Source organism: Melanerpes formicivorus, unplaced genomic scaffold, assembly GCF_026170545.1.
Source record: "Melanerpes formicivorus ecotype bairdi unplaced genomic scaffold, bMelFor1.0.p_v2 SCAF_7, whole genome shotgun sequence".
NCBI lineage: Eukaryota > Metazoa > Chordata > Aves > Piciformes > Picidae > Melanerpes > Melanerpes formicivorus.
This window is the reverse complement of record NW_027142359.1, coordinates 20,452,391-20,475,951: the sequence shown is the minus strand read 5'-3', so window position 1 is coordinate 20,475,951 and position 23,561 is coordinate 20,452,391. Positions and strand designations below refer to the sequence as shown.

General features: G+C 47.0%; 1 protein-coding gene across 1 annotated transcript in view; it reads left to right on the top strand.

The window, feature by feature from the left end:
* The first annotated feature begins 3,641 nt into the window (after positions 1-3,641).
* PLA2G4A (phospholipase A2 group IVA) overlaps positions 3,642-23,561 on the top strand; it is a 72,195-nt gene continuing 52,275 nt past the window's right edge. The window contains exons 1-3 of the mRNA XM_068141300.1: positions 3,642-3,729; positions 18,174-18,272; positions 18,443-18,583. Of these exons, the coding sequence (XP_067997401.1) occupies positions 18,551-18,583 (33 nt within the window). The 5' untranslated portion in view covers positions 3,642-3,729; positions 18,174-18,272; positions 18,443-18,550. The remainder of the gene's footprint in view (positions 3,730-18,173; positions 18,273-18,442; positions 18,584-23,561) is intronic.

The following is a 23,561-nucleotide window of genomic DNA, read 5'->3' as shown; positions in this document are numbered from 1 at the left end:
CACTGGAACAGGTTGCCCAGGGAGGTCATGAATGCCCCCTCCCTAAAAGTGTTCAAAGCCAGGCTGGATGAGACCTTGAGCAACCTGGTCTAGTGGAAGGTGTCCCTGTCCATGACAGGGGGCTAGGAACTGGGTGGTCTTTAAGGTCCCTTCCAACCCAAACCATTCTATGAATCTATGAATCTGTGAACATAGCTCATATCTGTACTGGAGTGGTGGGTACTCGTGATCACCTCTGAGACAAGAAGCTCCTGGAAACTCTGCCCCTCCAGCACTAGTGGTGCATGTCCTGGACACTTGAAAAGAAGGAAATCTGGGGGGTTTAGAGCACAGAAAGAGTGGTCATACCCTCAGCCTTGTCAATCAATCACCAGTCAAATGGAAAAAGTTACTGACTTGCTAAGAGCAATCCTATTCATGCCTTTTGTCATTTCTACACGTCTCAAGACCACTAATGAGCACTTCTGACACATTTTAAAGAGTCTGCTCCTACCAAAAAATGAGCTGATGATGATCTTCAGGCAGTAGCTGACGTGGTAGTCAAAAGGACCTGAATAATAACACTGTTGTGTTTTTGCTGGATTTTTCTGGCTGATGTTCCTTCAAATAAGCATGGTGAGGAAGCGGGTGAAGAGTCTCTCCACATCAAATACATCCTTTCTGAGCTGGCAGACCTAGGTTTGCTTTCTAAACATACACTTGCCCTTCTCTGTGACAGCACTTAGAGGACAGCACTTTCCTACCGTGCCTTTTTTCCTTACAAGACAAAAACTAGGTTAAAAGTAATGGCCAGAGTTGCTCAACTCTTGCAGTGCATCATAGCAGGAGACCAGTAAGGCAATGGAGATAATGAGGTTTCTGGCTCACGCTGCTTTGGCCAAGGAGTGCCTTGCTGTCCTCTAATTGTGGCTACCAGTTTACTACACATTAGGGAACCTTGTCAACAGAATGGGAATGCCTCTTATTTATCTCTCACTTGTGGAAGAGTACCCTTTGATTTTCTGTGCTTTGAGGAGGTCCTACTTGAGTCACTTAAGCATTTTTTTCTTTCTTCCCTTTATCTTTGGTGTGTTTTTTAATGGCCACATTTTTCAAAGAAGTGAGTTTCTATTTAGACACTTAAGTATGTGCAAAGCCCCAGCAAATCCCAACAATAAAACTGGATATTTGGGAAGAGCTTGACGTCAACAGTGAAGTGAAACTCCAAGTATTTTGGTGCATCTAGAGAAGAACTGGCTTCTTTGAGATCTGTTATGTTGGGAGCTGTAGTTATGGGAGACCAGCAGCTAAGGTTCAAGACTGTCAGGTTCTCCCAGTGAGTCACTGTGAAGTCCACAGACCAGGTGAAACATATTTTTTTGGGTGGTAATGATGCAGCAAATAATCATAGATTCATGCAATGGTTTGGTTTGGAAGGCACCTTAAAGATCGTCGGGGGGCGGGGGAAGTAGATGATCTTTTAAGTTCTCTTTCAACCCAAACCCTTCTATGAATCTGTGAAGTAATCAAAATGAATGTGTTGCCATGTCAAACAACCCAAACCACTTCACTGCTTCCCTTATTCACCCACTTCCCCTTTATCCAGTGAAGACCACAGTGCACAGCCAAAATGTGCAACTTCTAACTCTGCATGTTGAGAAGGCAGTGGCATAATATAAGGTGTCATGGGGGTGTGGTTCAAACTGAAATCTTTGATAACTCTGAAGTGTGAGGGAAGCAGTAGCTTGTCAGTAACAAGACTGACAGTGACAAGAAATGACTTCCCTGCGTGCATAAGCTCAGTTGCTTTGCATTTATAACCCTTAGGCTAGTAAAATAATAACTTGAAATGCAGTCAAGAGATGTCCCATAAGGTGTTGTTTAATATCTTCATCAATGATGTAGACAGTGGGATTGAGTGGCAGCCACAGCAAGTTTGCAGATGACATCAAGCTGAGTGGTGTGGTTGACATGGCTGGGGGAGGGAATCCATCCAGAGGGATACAGACAAACTTCAGAAGTGGGCTCATATGAACCTCATGAGGTTCAACAACCCCAAGTACAAGGTCCTGCATATGGGTCAGGACAATCCCTGGTATCACTAATGGCTAGGGGATGAAGGAATGGAAAGCAGCCCCATGGAGAAAGGACTTGGGGTTTGGGGGTGCTGGGGCATGAAAAGCTGGATGTGAGCCAGCACCGTGTGCTACCAGCCCAGAGCCAGCTGTGTCTACAGCGTGGGCAGCAGATAGAGGGAGGGGAATCTGCCCCTCTGCTCTGCTGAGACCCCACCTGCAGTGCTGGGCCCAGCTCTGGAGTCCACAGCACAGGAGAGACAGGAACCTGTTGGAGTGGGGCCAGAGAAGGCCACAGCAATGTCAGAAGCCCTCTGCTGTAGGGCCAGGCTGAGAGAGTTGGGTTCAGTCTAGAGAAGACTCCAAGGAGACCTCTGTGTCACTTTCAAGTACTAGAAATTCTCATAAAATGTTCATATCCCACCAAATTCTGAAGCAGAAAAAACTCACACAATCAGACAAGAATGGAAGCAACTAATTACCACTGAATTGTTCTAAAACATTCTCCTATTACTGAAACTTTTCCTGTTTCTCCACCCAAAAATCCTAAAACTTCTGAGACAAACCTAAGCACTAAAATTCTTAACTTTGATGAGCAATTGAAAGTACAGACTCCAGAGATGTGAATCTTGCTATTGCCTCCATGTTTCTTTGGAGAAGCTCTAATTTTTATTATAGCCTATCTTGACATGTTTTTATATGACTGATCTACTTTAGTCATGAAGTCTGTGGTGACGAGCTGGACTTGATGATCTTTGAGGTCTCTTCCAACCTTGGTGATTCTGTGATTCTAGTAGTCTTTTCAGTACTTAAAGGGGCTGATCAGAAGGCTGGGGACAGACTTTTTGATCAGGACCTGTTGTGGCAGTACAAGGGATGATGACTTTGAACTAAAAGAGGGAGATTCATGCTAGAGAGAAGGAAGAAAATTTTACACTGCGTCTGGTGAGACCCATGTTGCCCAGAGAGTTGGGAGATGCCCCATCCATGGAACCATTCCAGGCGAGGTTGTTTGTGGATCTGAGCAACCTGCTCTAGTTGCTGATGTCTCTGCTGACTGCAGGGGGTTTGGACTGGATGAGCTTTAAAAGTCTTTTCCCACCCAAGCGATTCTGTGATTTTAGGATTTTTTATTTTTATTTTTTTTAGTTCAAGCTTCATTTAAACACCCGTTAAGGAATTAATTTCTTGTTTTTCTGTTTGTCACAGGCAGCACATGGTTGCTTCCAACGGCTTCAATTTACCGCTGCTCGCTGAAGTGCCCCGCCGAGAGCCCGTACCCCCCGAGCAGTGCCGCGGTGCCCGCTCCGGTCCCGCCACCTCTCCTTAGGGAAGCCAGTCCGCGGCCGTGGGGCGGGCAGGCAGACTTAAGGCTGCCTGTCTGTCCCACAGGCTGCCTTGTCCGCGGCGGAGCCTGCCCGCTGCCGCCCCACCATCACCGTGCGTGCCAGCCGGGCAGCCCGGGACAGAAAGCCGAGCTCAAAGCCGGCGCTTCCCACGCACGTAGAGCACCGCAGCCGCCCGTGCCTCAGGCCTCCTTAAGAGGCGGCGGCCGTGGGGCAGCGCCTGGCGCCTCCCCCGCCGCGCGGGAGAAAAGCGCCGTGTGCCCGTGATGGGGAGTGGGACTCTGCCCCAGCCCAGAGGGACGGCCGAGCCCGCGGGACCCCCGGCAAGCGTAAGCGCGGTGCCTCCTCCATAGGGTGGGGGGGAGGAGCAGGACTGGTAGGGCGCAGGGGAGTGCGCGGCCGCCGCGCCCGGCCCTGCGGGGCAGACAGGGCGCGGAGGGCCCAGGCTGAAGGAGTAGAAACGTTGGCAAGGGCGTGCCAGGGCGCGGCCATGGGGAGAAGGTGCCGGCTGCTTTCCTTCCTCCGCGGTAGGGCGGGCGGCTGACCGAGCCTCCTTCCTGCGGTAGGGAACACCGAAGAGGGCGGCCGGGGCTGGGGCAGCGCGGAGCGGCCACTCCTGTAGCTGCCGCCTCAGGCACCTGCTGCCTGCCTGGCGCTACCCGAGCCCCAGTCCGGGCAGCGCGCCTGTCGCTGGTCGCCACTGCTAGAAACACCCCCGGCACCTCTATACGGCGTCCGTCCTCCCCGAGCGCAGAGCCGCGTGAAACGGGGCTTTCATGAGGCTAAAGAAAAGCGGCGGGGAGTAAAGGGTGTTCACTGCATTGCCCATGTGTGCCAAGTCAGTGCAGTGTGTGCGGCCATAGGTACCGGGGCATGCCCGGGGTGGTCCTGTGGCAAACAGGACTCAAAAAAATGCCATGATGTGCGTTACTCATTGTCAGCCCCTCGGTCTTGGGGTGGTAGATCTGCACTTGCCTTCTCTTGATGTCGCTGGAACTGGATTTGCCAGTGGTTACTGCAAACTCTGCCACCTCGTTTACTTATCCCCACAGAGTGCGAGCGATGAAGCAATCGCCTTGAAATTTATAGGGAAGTAAACCAACACATCTGCTATGGAAAAGTTTCACAAAATGTCTGCAGCAGCAGCTTTTCGTTTGGGTCCGATCTGAAGAAAAATGCGCTTTCAAGTGGTCCTATTTGTGAGATGAATCAGGCATAGAATGGTTTGCATCAGTTAATGTTTATTAGAAGCATGAGCACCCACTCCCATCCCTTGTTTTCATGGCATCCCCTTTGGTACCAAATGTGCACATATATGGGAGAGGTTAATTTGTGGTCCTGTCTGATCTCTGGTTAGTCCTGCTGCACCATTTGGAGAAGCTGCTGCCTCTGTGGTATGATCAGTTCCTGTGCTGGTGGTTGTGCTTTCCCTCCACCCCCAGTAGTTTAGGGGTTTGCACTGGTATGAAGTCTGATGCCTTCCCCTGAGCAGCCACTGGCAGTGGGTTTGAACTGTGAGCTCTAGCTGCTGGGGCTCCAGCATCTTTTGGCTGTGTTACCCCTGCAGAACTTGCCTGTCAGCATCTTTTCCCCTCTGGGGAAAATCCTGTTGGCCACCTGAACTGTGGTGTGTAGAACTTCCAGTTTGAAGGTTCGTTACAGGTGAGGGCATGTAGGTTCCCAAATCAGACAAGATGTAATTCTGAGTGAGGAGCAGTGGTGTGTGTAGGACTTCTAACTGCAGTGGATACTCTTTGCAGGAATGGTCTTCAGCACCTCAGCAGAATCACAGAATGGTTTTGGGGGGGGACCTTTAAAGGTCATCTAGTTCAAATCTGAAAGTAGGCTCATGTGCTTACTGTATGAAATGATCTGTAGGGTCAGCTGCTTTGTGGCTACCATGAGTTGTTCAGTCTAACACGCACTTCAGATAGAAAATGTGAACCTAAAACTAATGTGTTTATTTTATTTTTCTTCCTGTTGGGGTTAAGGTTTTGAATATACAGTGTAGTTAGGTGTTCTGCTGCTATTGCTCTCTCTCTGAATCTCCACCTTGTCCACTTATTACCACCTTTCTGCTCTCTTTGTTCTGCTATGGGATACGTAACGAAAAAAGAACTGAAAATATTTGAATCCCATAATTTAATCTCCTCCTGCATGGCCAGTTAATCTGCACTGGAAAAATACCAGTTTGGCTCTTGACACTAAGTGCTGTTTTTCTTAGAAGAATTGGGAAAAAACCAAACCACAAAACAAAACCCCAGCCGCCCCCAAACACAACCAACCCTTCCCCAAATGCTGCATGCTTGATTTATTTTCCCTTCACTTGGAGGTATTTCATGGAACATAGTTCCCATAGGGTGCCCTTCTTGAGCCGTCATGATACTTTGAGTAAATTACTCTTGTCAGCTAGCCTAAAATAGCTGAAATGGGAAATCTGGTTTTATCTTTCTATGCTTTGGTTCCTAACTTTTAGTCATACACAGGAGAAAAGTCCTCAGTATGGAGTGAGCCTTGACTACTTCTTTCAGAGGTGTTTCTGCAAAGCCATTGAGCAGGCTCTGCCAGCATTGTGGGTAACCTTTCTTCCTTGGTGTGTGTTCTTGTCAGTATCAAGGGGCTAAATCTCCAGTTTAGTCTGGAGAGAAGGAGGCTGAAGGGAGACATTCTCACTTCACAATGCCCTGAAAGGAGGTTAGAGCCAGGTGGGGATCAGTATCTTCACCCTTGTAGAAGTGGTAGGAGAAGAGGAAATGGCCTCAAGTTGCTCCAGGGAGGTTTAGGTTGAGTATTAGAAGAAACTTCTTTACTGCAAGCGTTCTTAAACACTGGAACAGGTTGCCCAGGGAGGAGTTTGAATCCCCATCCCTGGAGGTGTTTCAGAGACACAGAGATGTGGTGCTGAGGGACATGTTTGAGCACCAGCCTTAAAGATCTTTTCTAACCTAAATGGTTCTTTGAGTGCACTGTGGCAGTGCACATCACTTCAGGACTCGTGTGGATCTGTTTGAGAGGAATTGGATTAGTTAGAATAGGTTTTAATTGGTGTGCAATATTCAGGTGTGTTGCAGCTTTGCTGACTTTCCATATGGTAGTTGCCTTGGCAGCAGAATTGAAGCTGCCCTAGAGACTTGGTGCATTCAAATTAAATTAATTGAATGGCTTGCGATAGAGAATATCATGGATAAATTTGTGTGGTAGCCAGAGAAAGTGTCTCCTGCTTAACCCAGAAGTTCAAGTGTATGAAAATTGACTATAAAATAGGAGAAAATACTGGATTTCATAGAATCACAGACTGGTTTGGGTTGAAAGGAACCTTGAAAGGTCATCTAGCCCAACTTCCCTGCAGTGAGCTTGGACAGCTTCAAATAGATGGATTGCTCACAGCCCCAGACAACCTGACGTGGAATGGTTCCAGGGATGGGGTATGAAAACTTTGTAGCACAACAGATATGGCCCATGGGTAGTGCATGGAGTTGAGAGATGGGAGATTAAATTCAAATTTGTTCTTCACATTCTACAAAATACCTTCAGGGCAGTAGCCTAAGAAGGGGAGTGACACTGAGGGAGCAAAACTGACTTCTTGACTACTTGTTTACTTGATACTGTGAGAGAAGGTTCCAGGGAGTCCTTTCTTGTGGCCTTTCAGTACATAAAAGGGCCAATTGGAAAGCTGGGGACAGACTTTTGAGCAGGGCCTGTTGTGACAGGACAAGGGATGATGGTTTAACCTAAAAAAGGGAGATTCAGAATAGGGAGAAGGAAGACTATTTTTTTATACTGAGGGTGGTGAGACCATGACCCAAGTTGCCCAGAGAGGTGGTAGATGCCCCATCCTTGAAACCACTCCATGTCAGATTGGATGGGGTTCTGAGCAACCATGTCCAGTTGCAGATCTCTGCTGACTGCAGGAAAGGTGGACTAGATAACTTTTGAAGGTCCCTTACACGCCAACCTAGCCTGTGATTCTCTGATGATGGGGAAGTCAGTGTTTCAGTGGTTGCTATAAGGACAAGTCCATGTGAAAAATAGCTGTGACTTACATGCTGGAGCAAGAAGATCAAATATTCTGCTCCAGCTCTGGTTCAGCTGGTGTTTCAGCTCCTAGCTGAAGCCTGGGAGACCAGTCTCCACATAAATCATCATATTGAGCTTACAGCTGGTTTGGTTTGATTTCATTTACTTTCTAAACAGAAGCTCCGTGCAATCTGTGGCAGCACGTCTCTGATTTCAAGGGTGGTGGTAGCAGAATTGGCTCTCCTCCGCCTGAGAGGTGATGAACTCTCTCTGGTGTGCGTTTGCTCTGCCTCAGCGATATAACTGTCTGAAAAACAAATCCCAGAACCTGCCTTAGTAATGGAAATTATCTCATCACTGCCCTAGGTTAGAATAGCACCACAGAGTAACAGAACTCTCATAAGGACTACTAATTTATTTATTTATTTTTTTTTTTGTTAAATCAAAGCCCATTCAGACTTTCCTGAGGGCTTCACTTGGCTGTTTACCTCAGGGAAATGATACCAATTTCCTGTACCAATTCCAGTAGCCTGTGTGTCAACGTCTGGAGCAGTGTTACTCAGTCCGTGGTGCGGGGACAGGCGGGGGGTCTCTAGGACTCGACAAAGAGATTCATAAAGCAGGAGTGAACCTTCAAAGCCATTCCTGTTTTACTTTCCCCACAATCTGTTTAAAATAAAAGTAATTAATGAAGGTTTACACTTCAGCCTCTGTTGTGGTTTTGTTGGTTTGTTTTTTTGTTGTTGTTGGTTTTTTATTTATAATAAATAAAATAATGTGGCAATATTGCATGAGAGAACTGCTGCCCTGTCCTTGGACATATCAATTAGTTCTACTCTGCCCTGGTGAGACTGCCCTGATCAGGTCTCTTTTTTTATAGAAATCAGATGATTTCTGTACAGCACTTTCATGCTGAAGAATCATAGAATGTTAGGGGCTGGAAAGGATCTCCAGAGATCCAACCCCCCTGCCAAAGCAGGATCATCTAGGGCAGGTCACGCAGGAACACATCCAGGCGTATTTAGAAAGTCTCCAGAGGAAGAGACTCCACAACCTCTCTGGGCAGCCTGGCCCAGGACTCCAACACCCTCACTGTAAAGTTTCTCCTCATGTTGAGGTGGAGCTTCCTGTGTTCCAGTTTGTGTCCATTGCCCCTTGTCCTATCACTGGGCACCATTAAAAGAGCCTGACACCTTCATCTTGACACACATCCCTCAGATATTTATAGGCATTGATAAGATCCCCTCTCAGCCTTCCGTTCTCCAGATTAAACAGCCCCAGGTCTCTCAGTCTTTCTTCATAGGAGAGATGTTCAAGTCCCTTCATCATCCTTGTAGCTTTCTGTTGGACTCTCTCCAGCACATCCTTGTCTCTCTTGAACTGGGAAGCCCAAAACTGGACACAGTAGTCCAGGTAACGGTTCAGCCTACAGCTTAGAGTAAAGAATCCAGGGCTTCTTTTTGTCAGCTAGTGGCAGAATTGCTTTGGCAGATATTCATAGGCTTAAGGGAAATGTTCATTTTGACCACATTAACATGCTGAAAGCACGTTTTATGAAATGCAGGGCTGAAGGAGCCCAGGCCAGCTGTCCTGTCTTACATTGCAGTCATTTCCCTTTCAGCACTGAGTGGGCACGTCAGCAGGTGCTTGAATATGCCAAGGATGAGTGTGAGTTGGCAAGGGGCATAGCGAGCCTTTGGGTGCCTTAAGAACTAGCTAAATGAAAAGCTCAGGCAGTTAGGTAAGAGAGTAGTCACAGATCATCCCAGCTTTCAGAACTTTTTCTGCCTGACCAGTCCTCTGTGGCTCAGAGGAGTATGAAAGTCCTCCTTATGTCCCTGATTTTGCAGAGCCCTATTAAAAAGGGAATGTGTCAATCTGGGGTTTCTTCCTGACTTGGATTACTCTCCATTTCCTTCTTGAGTCAGTGCCTGTGGCTCCTTAGACAGCTAAATTGTTTGTATCACGTTCCTGAAGGCCATATTTAAGGTCTGAGTAGCCAGCAGTTGCTGCCTTTTACTTAGCTCTGTGGTTTTTGTTTGCTTTGTAGAACCGCTGGTGTAGCTAACCACTTAGCAGTGATCAAAGCAGATTATAGGAAGGTCTGACATATCTTTTTGCTTATGAAATAGAGGAAAATTCAAATCACTGTACTAAATAAAAATATTTTCAGTCCAAAGCCTTATTGGCAATGTTGTGCAGCCATTAATAGTGGCTTACATCCTTCCCCTTGTCTCAGGACTTGACTGTGTTGACGACAGGAGCATTTGAGAGGTCTGAAAATGAAGCAAGTATCACCTGAACCAAAGCCTTCTTCCTAAATCACCAGAGAGACTGCACTAGATCTCTTGGCAGCTTGGTGTTCTTGCTTACTGTGGTGGGTTGAAAATTCCCCCCCAACATTAAATTTGCCAGACCAGCTCAGTTGGAAGCAAATGAAAGCTGTATTTACAAGCAAAACTACAATCTACAATGAAATGAGTATGTACAAAATATGCAGTGTTTACAATACTTACAGCTATTTACAATTAATAAACGGCACAAGGACCCCCCTGGCCAAAGACCACACTTAAAACTCAGCTGAAATGGTGCAGCAGAAGATTCAAACCTTTTCAAAGCTGCCACTATAACCCCAAGAGAAGAGAAGGTACTTGTGGTTGGAGCACAGGTGGCAGAGATGACCAAGGAACAGTAGAGCTTCTGAGGAGTTGAGAGGCACAGGACAGAAAGAAAGGGGAACCTCAAGAAGGGGCACTATGTGCCACTCCTTGTGTGGTCCCTGAGGAGGACGATGGGTGGAGGAACCACCACAGAGTCCTGAATTTGTCAAGAAAATCAAACACCCTGTGTAAGTGCTTTGCCAATGACTTCAAACAACACAGGAATCACGATTGGCTTGAAACATAAGCTGGGAATCACAGAATCTTAGGGGCTGGAAGGGGGTTCTAAAGATCAAGTTCAAACCCACTACGAGAGCAGGATCATGTAGGGCAGGACACACAGGAACACATCCAGGTGTATTTTAAAAGTCTCCAGATGAGGATACTCCACAACCTCTCTGGGCAGCCTGCTCCAGGGCTCCAGCACCCTCACTGTAAAGAAGTCTCTCCTCATGTTGAGGTGGACCTTCCTGTGTTCCAGCTTGTACCCCTTGTTCTTTGTCCTATCACTGGGCACCGCCAAAAAGAGCCTGACACCTTCATCTTGACACAGCTATTTATAGACATTGACAATATCCCCTCTCAGCCTTTTCCAGACTAAACAGCCTACATGAAACACCCTGAGCAAATGCTTTGGCTTCAAACACAAACTGGGAACTCTGAACTCTTCTGTAGCTGCTCAAATCCTGGATTGCAGGAAGCTTTATGAGATCAGGCAGGCTTTGGCTCAGCGTGTTTGGCTTTGGGTGGAAGCTGGGTGTTAGATCAAGATGAAGACCACTGGTGTTGCTGCACTTTATATTGGAGAAATGTCCAACTGCAGACTGATCAAGAAAAATGGGCAGGGCTGTTAGGCTGTCCTGCTAGGGTTGATATTCATTGATTAGATCAGTTGATTAGAAAATCATATGTTTAAAATGCAAATAAATGTTTATTGTGTGAGTTGCACTGAATTTCTCACCTCAGGAAAACTGTGGAATCTTAAACTGGTTTGGGTTGGAAGGGACCTTCAAAGGCCATCTAGTCCAACCTACTGCAGTCAGCAGAGCCACACAGAACCTGACCTGGAATGATTCCTGAGATGAGACATGTACCGCCTTTCTGGGCAACCTGGGCCAGGGTCGTACCACGCTCAGTGTCAAACATTTCTTCTCTCTATTCTGAATCTCCCTTTTTAGGTTAAACCATCACCCCTTGTCCTGTCACAACAGGCCTTGCTCAGAAGTCTGTCTCCAGCTCTTTTCTGCTTGACCCTTTTAAATCCTGAAACGCCACCAGAGCTGTAGTAGAACTGCCTGTGTTTGTAGAATATACACCTGTATTGCTTCCTCTCATCTCAGGTTGTGACTGTGTTGATAGCAGGAGTACTTGAGGTAGTTGTCTGAAAGTGTAGGAAGTATCACCTGAATAAAAGCCTGCTTCCTAACTCCAGCTTGGCAATGACCATAAAATGCTTCCCTATAAATTTTCCTCCTCTCACTTCAAAGAGGCTGAGAAATGGCAGCAACAGGAGTGTCTCTAACTGCTTTTACTAGAAAGTCTTGACAAATTTCCTTGAGTCACTCTGAACTACTTTGCCAGGCTTTTAGTGCTGTGACCATACAGACCAGAGGAAGCGCAGCACAATTGTCCCCTTCATTGCAGACAGTGACCAAAGCCTGTATTTTGAGGAACTAGTCCAGACCCAGGAGCAGCTGAAAGCTGCCCATTTGAGTCATGTTGGGCAGACACCGTGAGTGTGAGATGACGAAGCATCTTGTGCGAGCAGCCCTTACTCCATCCCTGTGGTGCCAGCGGGCCGGTGCCCATGTGTGCTGGCTGCCCTTCTGCTGTGCCTTGCAATGCCAGGGAGTTCAGGGAGAAAGACCAGTTCGGAGAACTTGCTCTGGATACTAATTGGGTGGGAAAATTTAAGGAAATGTTTACCTAACTTCCAGCTAAATTTGGTTTATTGCCATCCTGCTTTACCTGAACACAAGCTAGCTGTTACTTTCAGCAGCTTCTCTTGGTTTTGGCTGTTATTGTGGTTGTTCTTTTGTGTGTAACCACTGCAATGCAAAAGAATTGTCATCTGCAATTGAAGGGTAACAGCACTGGGCAGCTTTGCATGCTTGCCTCTGTCCCAAAGTAAAATAAATAAATAAACAAATGTACTAATATTCTGGAGAAAGCTCTCGGGAGAGCTACATCTCAATATCTGAAGGGGACCTACAGGAAGGCTGGGGAGGGACTGTTTAGAAGGGCCTGTGGTGATAGGACAAGAGGCTATGGTTTGAAACTGGAGCAGGGTAGGTTGGACATCAGGAGGAAGTTCTTACAGTGAAAGTGGTAAAACACTGGAACAAGTTGCTCAGGGCTGTGGCTGAGGCCCCATCCCTGGAGACATTCAAGATCAGTCTTGATGTGGCCCTGGACAGCCTGATTTAGTTGGAGGTGTTTCTGTGGGCTGCAGAGGGGGTTGGACAAGATGATTTTTGAGGGTCCCTTACAACCTGATATATTCTGTGAATGCTTCCTTAAGCTTTTTGTTTTAAACCACCCCTATTTTACAGCAGGGAAGCTAAAGAAAAATTAAAAGATGTAGGTAAGTTAAAGATCTGATCAATACTGATCAATATCTGAAGGGTGGGGGCAAGAGGGATGTAGTCAGGCTCTTTTCAGCTGTGCTCAGTGAAAGGACAAGGATTGCAAACTGTCACCTAGGAACACAAAGAAAAGTTTTTTTGCTGTGATGGTACTGGAGCCCTGGAGCAGACTGCCCAGAGAGGTGGTGGAGTCTCCTTCTCTGGAGAGATTCTAAACCCACCTGGACACTGTGATCCCGGGCAAGCTGCTGTGGGTGACCCTGCTTTAGCAGGAGGGTTGGGCTGGGTGATCTCCAGAGGTCCCTTCCCGCCCCCGCTATGCTGGGTTTCTGTAATCGGTGGACTTGCCTAGTGTCCTGTCATTGTTTTTACAGGGAAAATACCCTAATGATTTTTTTTTTGTAGTTTGTTTTTCATAGATTTTTTTACATTCTTTGCTTTTTGGCCTTCTTGCTGGAAAAGCAGTCTGGCTGGTTCATATGTAAGCCTCAGGGGCTCTCACTTATGAAGTGGGGATTACTGACCTGCTGCAAGTTTTGAGGCTCTGCCATCTAAACTCTGCTTTGTGGCTTGGACATCTGTAGACAAAGAAAGTTATCTATGTCATTTCAAAATCATATCCTTGGAGTCCCTCAGCTGAGCTCTTTTGTTTTTTTTGGTGTGTGTGTGTTTGTTTTGTTTGGTTGTGGGTTTTTTTTTGTTGTTGTTGTTTTTTTGTTGTTGTTGTTTTTCCCACCCAAGGCTGTTTTTGATTTCTAGTGCAAATTTGCAATTGCATGGAAGACGTTGGAGGGAAAGTTAGGCAAAGGTATTAATTCAAGGAGCTCTTCAATTCTCAGAAGAAAAATGAATTCCTTACTTTGAGTTTCCTCAGTTCCACTTTCTAATATTCCTGCAAGTTCATCATACCAGGAGTCCAGGCATGATGACATAGCTGTTGTTGGTAACATCTTGCTAACTGTTGCAGTGAGTGTTTCTTGTTAACTCTCCTTTGCGCAAGCATTTCTACGGTGAGAGACACCCTCGTGCCCCAGGCCTCTTCCGGCAGCCCTGTGTTTGTGGTCAAAAAACATTCATCAGCTGGATGGGGATTGTGCTGGGAACTTCCATGACTAGTATGAAGTAGGTGCAGGTATTCAGGCAGAAATGCTTCCAGCCTCATGAATATTCAGAGAATCCCAGCATGGTGGGGGTTGGAAGGGACCTCTGGAGATCATCCAGTCCAAACCCCTGCTAAAGCAGGGGCACTCACAGCAGGTTGCCCAGGTTCACAATGTCCAGGTGGGTTTGGAATCTCTCTGGAGGAGGAGACTCCACAACCTTTCTGGGCAGCCTGCTCCAGGGCTTCATCACCCTCACAGCAAAGAATTTTTTCCTTATGGTCAGGTGGAACCTCCTGGGTTCCAGTTATGTGCCCATTGCCCCTTGTCCTATCGCCACTGCAAAGAGTCTGACCCCATCCTCTTGACATCTGACATTTGGTTATTGACTGGCATTGATCAGATTTCCCTCTTAGGCTGCTCCTGGTCAGTCTCAAGAGCCCCAGGTCTCTCAGCCTTTTCTCCCCACAGAGATGCTCCAAGCCCCTCAGCATCTTCGTAGCCTCTGCTGGACTCTCTCCAGCCTCTCTCTCCCTGTCTCTATTGAACTGGGCCCAGTACTCCAGATGTGGCCTTACTGTGGCAGAGTAGAGGTAGAGGAGAACCTTTCTTGATGTGCTGGCCACACTCATCTGAATGCATGCCAGGAGGCCATTGGCTTTCTAGGCCACAAGAGCATGTTGCTGGCCCATAGGGAAGTTGTTGTCCACCAGCACTCCCAAGTCCTTCTCTGCAGAGCTGTTTTCCAGCAGGTCACTCCTCCTCCATGCTGGTGCAGGGTGGTATTCCTCCCCAGGTGCAGGAGGGGGAGGTCATTCCTTGGAGAATGTCAGATAGTAATCTATTTTATTGTGTTTTTTTCTTATTGGACTAAATCCATCTTAATACATTTTATTACAGGAGCATGTCTTATTTCCTCTGACTCACCCAGTCTTACCTCCTGTTACAGGAGGTTACTGCAACTTGGAGTCCTCCAAGAGGTGCTGGGCAGTGGCCTATGGTGAACTGGCCTGAAAATTTTACCACTTCTATCTTCCTCACTTTTGTCTCTAAAGTAGCTCCCAAGGTGTGAATTTACCTTGCTGAAGATTTCCTTGGCATTTCCGGTGTTTCTACCCTGCTGCACTATTTTACAGCTCCCTCCTTCCATCAAAAGGAAGTTTTAATGACTGTGTCATCTCCAGTTTCACTAATTGCTTACATCCCTCAAAAGAGAGTCACTGTCTTTTCAGCTTTTACATCCCTTTCAGCAGGAAGTCAGAGGTGGTTTCCCAATCTTAAAATACCCTGTTTAGCTATTTATGCTGTGTCATTTTTCTTGCCAAACTTCACCCCAGAGCATCCTCCAACAATCTAGCACAAAGGTCAGTCTTTCTGGGTTTCTGCTCAGGATCTTCTGCCCATGCTCTCTTAGCAAGGCATGGGAAGAGCAGTCATTGCACATCAGCTAAGCATGTTCTGTGACTTGTGATCAACGTGGAGCGATGGGTACGCTACACAGAGGAAACTTTGTTTCCTGTCTGAGTTAAAGCAGAACCCATTCTGTTCAGTGCTCTCAATTCCCAGCTCAGTCTCTGCTCATTGAGGCACTTTCTGAAGTTCAGGGCGGGTTTGCACAGCTAACAGGGAGAAGCCGATGGGCAGAGTTCCTGCCAAGGACTGGGCTGCAGAAAGGGCAAGGACCAAGGGCACTGCCACAGCTTGTGCCCCACTTCGGGGGGCAGGAAGGCAGAGGTGGCACCTGTGGGGAGGAGCAGAGAGGACAGGTGACCCTCAACTGACCAACAAATGATTGCATCCCATGGATGTGGCATCTGTAGGAGAAAACTGAGGGATCACCAGGGTCAAGCTACTTTTTCACTGGCTGGTGCCCCAGGAGGACTCTGATCCTTCTGCCTTTGATCCTGATCCATGTGTTCCTGAATCCAGCTCCTTAATCCAGTTCCCATCTGCTGTTGAGTCCATCTGGGACTTGCCCAGTGCCTGCCTCCAGCATCAGTGGTGCCAATGGTGCCATCATTTGCCATCAGGACTTGGGTTCCATATTGGTTTGTATCTCTTTCTCTTTGTCTTTCCCAGCCAATCAGTCTCTCTACCTTCTTCCTGGGTTTCATGGGTAGCCTCTGACACTCATCTTGTGGCTGGCCCTGCTCTGACCCTTGATGATGGGAAGACCAAAAAGAAGCAGTAAGATCTGTGATTTTCCAGGATGCCAGGCAAAATCATCTAGAGATTATTTGTTATCTCTGTTAGACAATCAAAGCCTGGATCTGTAACCAAACACACTTCTCTCATCTCATGTGACAGATCTGGCTGGTGACATTCATACCAGGAGCCTGAGTCAATCCTGTGCCCCTTGCTTTTATCAGGTTGGATCAAGCAGTGACTGCTGGAAAGTTGAACTCATTTATTGACTGTTATAGTTGTCCGTGTCTTTGAAGAATTAGGCAGCTTGATGTAAACAATCTCCTCATATTTGACTGGGGTTTTTTGAACCATCTTGAGGACACATTCTGCTGGTGATAATGGTATCATATTGGGCTTTACTCATTTGCAGAGCTTTTCTGCTCTGTGAGACTAACAGTGGAGTAAGCCCCACCATGCTGGGACTGTGCGATGCTTGCTCCCTGAGGCCTTCCTCCCTAGCCAACGCCTCTGCCTGTGTCTGCTCAGTTCCCAGTGTGTTTGGTGCTGTTCCTGACGTGAGTGCATATTTCTCTGCCTGCATGATCCTTGCCTCACTCAGCATGGCGGCGCTTGGGGATTCTTCCCAGCTCCGTAGCCAAAGAGACCATTGTTTGCGGAATTGCAAATGTGCTTCCTGCAGATGTTGAAATAAATGAGGCAGGGGGTTGTAGAAGAAGAGAAGATGATCTCATGTCTAATCCAGTCAACCAGTCCGGTGATGATCTGGAGAGCTGGAACTCTGCCTCTGGGCTGCTGGACAAATAACTGGAACCAGGCTTCTTGACCCAGACCTGACCCGTTCTCTTCTTTCCGCACATGGAGTATTGTCTTTAACTTGGTTCTGTGTATACAGGGCTACGAAGGTGCTGAGGGGATAGGAGCATCTCTCTGAGGAGGAGAAGCTGGGAGGCTTGGGGCTGTTTATCCTGGGGGAGACTGGTTAATCTTATCAATATCTAAAGGACAAGGGTCAAGAGGATGGGACCAGACTCCCTAGTGCCCAATGACAGGTCAGGGGGCAATGAGACCAAACTGGAACCCAGGAGTTTCTATCTGAACAGGAGGAAAAACTTCTTTGCTGAGAGGATGCTGAAGCCCTGGAGCAGGCTTCCTAGAGGTTGTGGAATCTCCTTCTCTGGAGAGATTCCAAACTGGCCTGGACATTGTGATCCTGGGCAAGCTGCTGTGGTGCCCAAGCTTTAGCATGATGTTTTGACTACAATCATAGCAGCACTGAGGTTGGAAAATACCCTTGAGATCAGGTACAACCATTTACCCTGCTCTACCAAGTTCACCACTAAACCATATTGCTAAGTACCACATCTAAACAGCCTTTAAACACCTCCAGGGATAGTGACTCCACTATCTCCCTGGGCAGCCTGTTCCAATGCTTCACCACTCTCTCAGTGATTTTTTTTTTCTTAATCTCCCCTGGCGCAGATTGAGGCCATTCCCTCCTATCACTAATTACCTGTGAGAAGATGATTTCTAGAGGTCCCTTCCAACCCCCACCACGCTGGGATTTGATCCTCTCAAAATGAGTGTGGTTATCTCGTGGTAGTTGACTCTGCAGTCAGAGGAGATGGTCTATTTTATGTTTTGTGGCTTCCAAATTTCCTCCTCGTCACAGTCACAGTGCCTGTGTAGCCTTCACTCTTCCCTTAATTCCTTTGAAGTTTGCAGTTCCTCAAAATCTCCTACACCAGGGCTTCTGTACCAAAGTTCTCTGTCATACTGAGGAAGCAGCGATTGTTCAGCCTGGGGAAGAGAAGGCTCTAAGCAGACCTTAGAGCAGTCTTCTTGTACCTGAAGGGTGCCTAAAAGAAGGCTGCAGAGGGACTGTTAGGTTGGATGCTAGGAACAAGCTCTGCACTGTGAGAGTGGTGGAACACTGCAACAGGTTGCCCAGGGAGGTATTTGAAGCCCCATCCCTGGGGATATTTAAGGTGAGGTTTGGCAAAGCTCTGATCATCCTGATCTAGTGGAGGATGTCTCTGCTGACTGCAGGGGGGTTAGACCAGGTGACCTTTGCAGGTCCCTTCCAATCCAAACCATTCTGTGATAACTTTAAGTAGGACCCAAGGTAAAATACCTCTGAACAGAACAAGACAGCTATACTGTGTCTATAAACACTACATTCCTTCCCCCCCATCTGCATGGAAGTGCACACTGGAATGTATGTAATGGATAAATAGAATTCCTTTATCCTTTTGTTTTTCTGTAGAGCTACTAGAAAGACTCGAGTGACTGGAATTCAAGATACTTGCTTTGTCTTTTTACCCTGAGGCAGAGGAAGTGGGCACCAGATCTTTCTCCAGTTCAGGTAAGTAAATATCTTTACCTCCATAGCTTACATGGAATTAAGTTCTTTGTAAACAAAGAATTTGTGGGGACCTTCCTTAAGTGGAGGAACTGATTTGCTCTGTTACAAAATACAGTTTGGAAGGGAACTGAGAATTTGAATTATTTTTTTTTTCCCCCTTTATTTACTAGTTGAAGGACCCATCATACTGAATTCAGCTTTGAAAAGTGGGAATCCTCTTCTGTGCAGAACTGAAACAGGACCTTTGATAGTTGTCTTGAATAAAAACTAAAGCAAAAATGTCTGTTATAGATCCCTATCAACACATCGTGGTAAGTAGTTTTGGATCTTCTGTCTCTGTCTTGTCTCTGGAATGTGTCCTCTTAGAAGTTGCTCTGGATAAGCACACAGCATTGGGATTATCATCGAGTCCTTAAAGGTGGGGGAAGTGTAGCCATCTTGTCCAAGCCCCCTGTAGTCAGCAGGGACACCTCCAACTACATCAAGATGCCCAGGACATTGAATTTGATCTTGAATGTCTCCAGGGATGGGACCTCAACCACATTCCTGGGCAACCTGTTCCAGTGTCTCAACACCATCACTATAAAGAATTTCTTCCAAATCTCCAGTCTAAATCTGCCCTCCTCAAGCTTCAGTCTATTCCCTCTCATCCTATCACTCCAAGCCCTTGTAAAAAGTCCCTCCCCAGCTCTCCTGTAGCCCCCTTCTCGTACTGGAAGGCTGCTTTAAGGTCTCCCTGGAGCCATCTCTTCTCCAGACTGAAGAGCCCAACCCTTCCAGCCTGTCCTCATAGGGGAGGTGCTCCAGCCTTTGGCCTGGATAAACACTGAATCTACAGTTCCTGAAATCTGGACACAGACTGGGTGTGTTCACATCAGGCACTTTTCCTAACAGTCCCAGAATCTCCTGGCAGGAGAAGTGCTATGTACTCACAGACAGTTAGGCCAGTGTTGAACTTTCTCATTGCTAAAGATACAGCCTGAGCTTCCTTGTCATGAGCTCTTATCAATTATGTGGCTTCTGCCCCACACAGTCACATCCCCTACAAGAGTTTGCAGGCAGCAGATGCCAAACTTGTGTTTTACTCACCCTGTGGTGCTCTGAATGCTGTTGCAAAGACAAACTTCAGGTTGATGTCTGTATTTAACAGCCTTGAAACTGGAGACTAGCTTCCTCCTCTCTGCATCAGTGCCCTCTACTGGCTGGAATGTTGTAGCTATGCCTTTCTGGGAGAGCTCTTGAGGCATTCAATTTCAGTGAATCATTCACAGAAAAGATACTAAGATATCATAGAATGGTTTGGGTTGGAATAGACCTTAAAGATCATCTAGTTCCAACCCTCCTGCCATGGGCATGGATACCTTCCACTAGACCAGGTTGCTAAAGGCCTCATCCAACCTGGCCTTGAACACCTCCAGGGAGAGGGCATCCACTGCCTCCCTGGGCAACTGTTCCAGTGTTTCACCACCCTCACTGGAAAGAATTTCTTCCTAATCTCCAGTCTAAATCTGCCATCCTCAAGCTTCAATCCATTCCCTCTCATCCTATCACTCCAAGCCCTTGTAAAAAGTCTCTCCCCAGCTCTCTTGTAGCTCCCTTCAGGTACTGGAAGGATGCTCTAAGGTCTCCCTGGAGCCTTCTCTTCTCCAGGCTGACCAGCCCCAACCCTCTCAGCCAGTACCCATAGGGGAGGTTCTCCAGCCCTCTCATCATCTTCGTTGCTTCCTCTGGACCTACTTCAGCAGCTCCATGTCCTTCTTATGATGGGAGTTCCAGAGCTGGATGCAGTGCTGCAGGTGGGGTCTCAGCAGAGCAGAGGGTCAGAATCCCCTCCCTGTCCTGCTGCTGTCAGTGCTTTGGATGCAGCCCAGCACACAGCTGCCTTCTGGGCTGCTGGTGACCATTGCTGGCATATGGTAAGTTTTCATCAACTGACAACCCCAAGTCCTTATGACTTAGATCATAATGAATAGAATGGAGCCCTAGAATATTGTAAGAGCTCTCTGTCAGCTCAGAACCTCTGCTGTTGGGGGTGTTGCAAATACAAGAAGGAACATTGTTAATGCAAGAGCTGATCCTATAATTGCTTTAAAAGTGAACAGTAATTCTTGAGGTAAGAACAGCGTGAACTTCATGACTATCTCTTGCTTGAGAAAACAGGCAAACAGCAGTCAGAGTTGGGAGAGGAATAAAGGGATTGTAGAACCATAGAATGTCAGAGGTTGGAAGGGACCTCTAGTGATCATGGAGTCCAAACCCCCCTGCCAAAGCAGGATCACCTGGGGCAGGTCAGACGAGAGTTTTGAAAGTCTCCAGAGAAGGAGACTCCACAACCTCTCTGGGCAGCCTGCTCCAGGACTTTCACAGTAAAGAAGTTTTCCTCACATTGAGGTGGAACTTCCCATGTTCGAGTTTGTATTCATTGTCCCTTGTCATATCATAGGACATCACTGAAAAGAGCCTGGCACTTTCATCTTGACACTCACCCCTCCTATATTTATAGACATTGATAAGATCCCCTCTCAGCCTTCTGGTCTCCAGACTAAACAGTCCCAGGTCTCTCAGTCTTTCTTCATAGCAGAGATATTCAAGTCCCTTCATCATCCTTGTAGCTGGGGAGCTGTGGGATGAGAACAGGAGGTGTTAAACCGTGGCTGTCCTTGATACTGGGAAAACATTCTGAATGGAAGCAACAGAGAATAAATACTGAGCAGAGGAGTTTCTGTAACTCAGAAGAGCCAGGTTTAGAGAGGGCACATGGAAAACTCTCAATCTAGGGAGAAGAATGAAGTGTCCTTCCAAGGAGTGGATGAGGGAACTGGGGTTGTTCATCCTGGAGAAGAGGAGTCTGAGGAGAGACCTGGTGCTCTACAACTCTCTGAAAGGAGGTCTGAGCCAGGTTGGGGTTGGTCTCTTCTCACAAATAACAGGTGATAGGACCAGGGGAAATGGTTTTAAGTTGCACAGGTGGAGGTTGAGGTTGGACATTAGCAGAAACTTCTTCACTGACAGGGTCTGCAAACACTGGAACAGGCTGCCCAGGGAGATGGCTGCATCCCCATCTCTGGAGATGTTTCAAAGATGTAGAGATGTGCTTCTGAGGGACATGGTTTAGCACCAACCTTCACAGAGTTAGAGAAGGGTTGGACTGGATTCTCTCAAAGGCCTCTTCCAACTGACCAGATGCTGTGAAATGGGACACACATATAAAGTTCAGTCACTGACTAACAAGATTTAGGGGTTTGACTTGTATGCTTCTGAATGTTTTATTCCAGCTGGCTTAGATTTTTAAAGGTATGCAGATGTTGCTCCACTCACTGTTGCAACACTGAAGTGATTTATATACTATGGTCTATTTTTCAGAAGTAATTGAGGAGTTGGCAATGTACAGATTTTTATCAAGGCTTCAGGTGAACGTAAATCATCTCAGAACATGCAGCTTAGTCACCTGAGCTAGCAGGGGCTGCATTTATAAAGGTATTCAGAGGCAAGACACTTCTTCAGCCTGCAGAAGAGAATGATCTGGGGAGACTTTATAGTAGCCTTCCAGTACCTGAAGAGGGTCTACAAGAACCTATGGGGGTTGTTTAAGTTCCTTTTTAACCCAAACCATTCTATAATTCTATGAAGCAATGCTTCTAGAAGTTGTCCCAGCTGAAACTATGGACATTGAGATCTTTTAATGCCCTTAGAAACTGGGTCCTAAGTGGAAAATTGCCTTCATTTCCACTTGCACTTAAGTTGTTTTGGTGGTAAGAAAAGATCTGGACTTGGGAGCTTCCTGTATCTCTGTGGCTTTATTTATTTATTTTTCTCACTGAGAGGCAGATAGTTTATTTTAATAGTTGAAAGTGTCTTCCAAGTGTGTGACTATGGCCAAATATTAATAACTCTGTAATGATAACCCTCAGGGTGTTATTCTGGGTGAGGCGTGGGGAGAGGAGATAATGTTTTTGTGTCTTGCCAGACCTCTGTGTACTTGCATGCATCTCAGGGGGTACCAGATCTTAAACCAGACTTAACTTGCTTGGCAGAACAACAGCTGGACCAGTGGGGTTTGAAGTCAAGAAAAAACAGCTCTTCTGATAGTCTTAGCAAACCAGTAATAGAAACTGGTGGAGTTACTCTACTGCTGTAATGAGAACACACTGGGAAGTGGTGGTTTGGGCTTGTTTTGTGAATCCCAGGATGGTTTGGATTGGGAGAGACCTTAACAGCTCATCTAGTCCATCTTGCCACTGCAGTCAGCAGGGACGTCTGCAACTACAGCAGGTGGCTCAGAGCATAAACAATCCGACCTGGAATGGGTCTAGGGATGGGGCATCTACCACCACTCTAGGCAGCTCTCACCACACTCTGTGTAAAAAATGTCTTCCTTCTCTCCAGTCGGTTTTCCACTCTTGACCATCACCCCTTGTCCTGTCACAACAGGCCCTGCTCAAAAGTCTGTCCCCAGCTTTCTTATTGGTCCCTTTAATCACTGAAAGGCTACTCGAAAGTCTTCCTGGAGCCTTCTCTTTTCCAGACTGAACAATCCCAACCCTCTCAGCCTGGCCTCACAGCAGAGGGCTTCCAGCCCTCACATTATTGCTGTGGCCTCCTCTGGCACCACTCAAACAGGTTCCTATCTCTGCTGTGCTGAGGATTCCCATATTTTTGATGGTAGGCATTTTACTTAGACATGCAAATTCCAGGAGTAAGCTCAGGAGATGCTTTACTTTTGCAGAAGGGCTTTCTGTCAGGGAGCATCTTGTAGAATCTGTGGTTTCCAGCCAGGAGGCTGGAGCATAGAACTGCAGGCGAGTTCCAGCTGTGAGCTAAAGCCAGCACACCCATGTCCTGGACTTGTAACTTAATTATAACTCCAGCATCCGCCTGCTGAATGTTCAGTGATCTCCCACTTGTGGCCTCTAGTGAGGAGAGGCTCTTTCTTAACAGCTGAGAAAGAGGAGGAGGGTGGTGTGTTTGTACATGGGGCTGTTGCTCTTAATTATAAGGTTATCTCTGACAAAGGAGTTACATCCTTCTGGGTGAACAAACTTTAAGGCCAGCACGGCATTGTGAAACCCACACTTGGATGATCTGATGTGCGTGTGAAGGTGGCACCCACTGAGGAAACAGCTTCCGGCACTTTCAAGAAGCAAACAGAAAACAAGGGGCAGTGAGAGTTGCTGTTTTCTGGAGATTCATAGATTAGAAGGGACCTTAAACATCATCTAGTTCCAGTCCCCTGCCATGGGCTGGGACACCTTCCATTAGACCAGGTTGTTCAAGGCCTCATCCATCTTG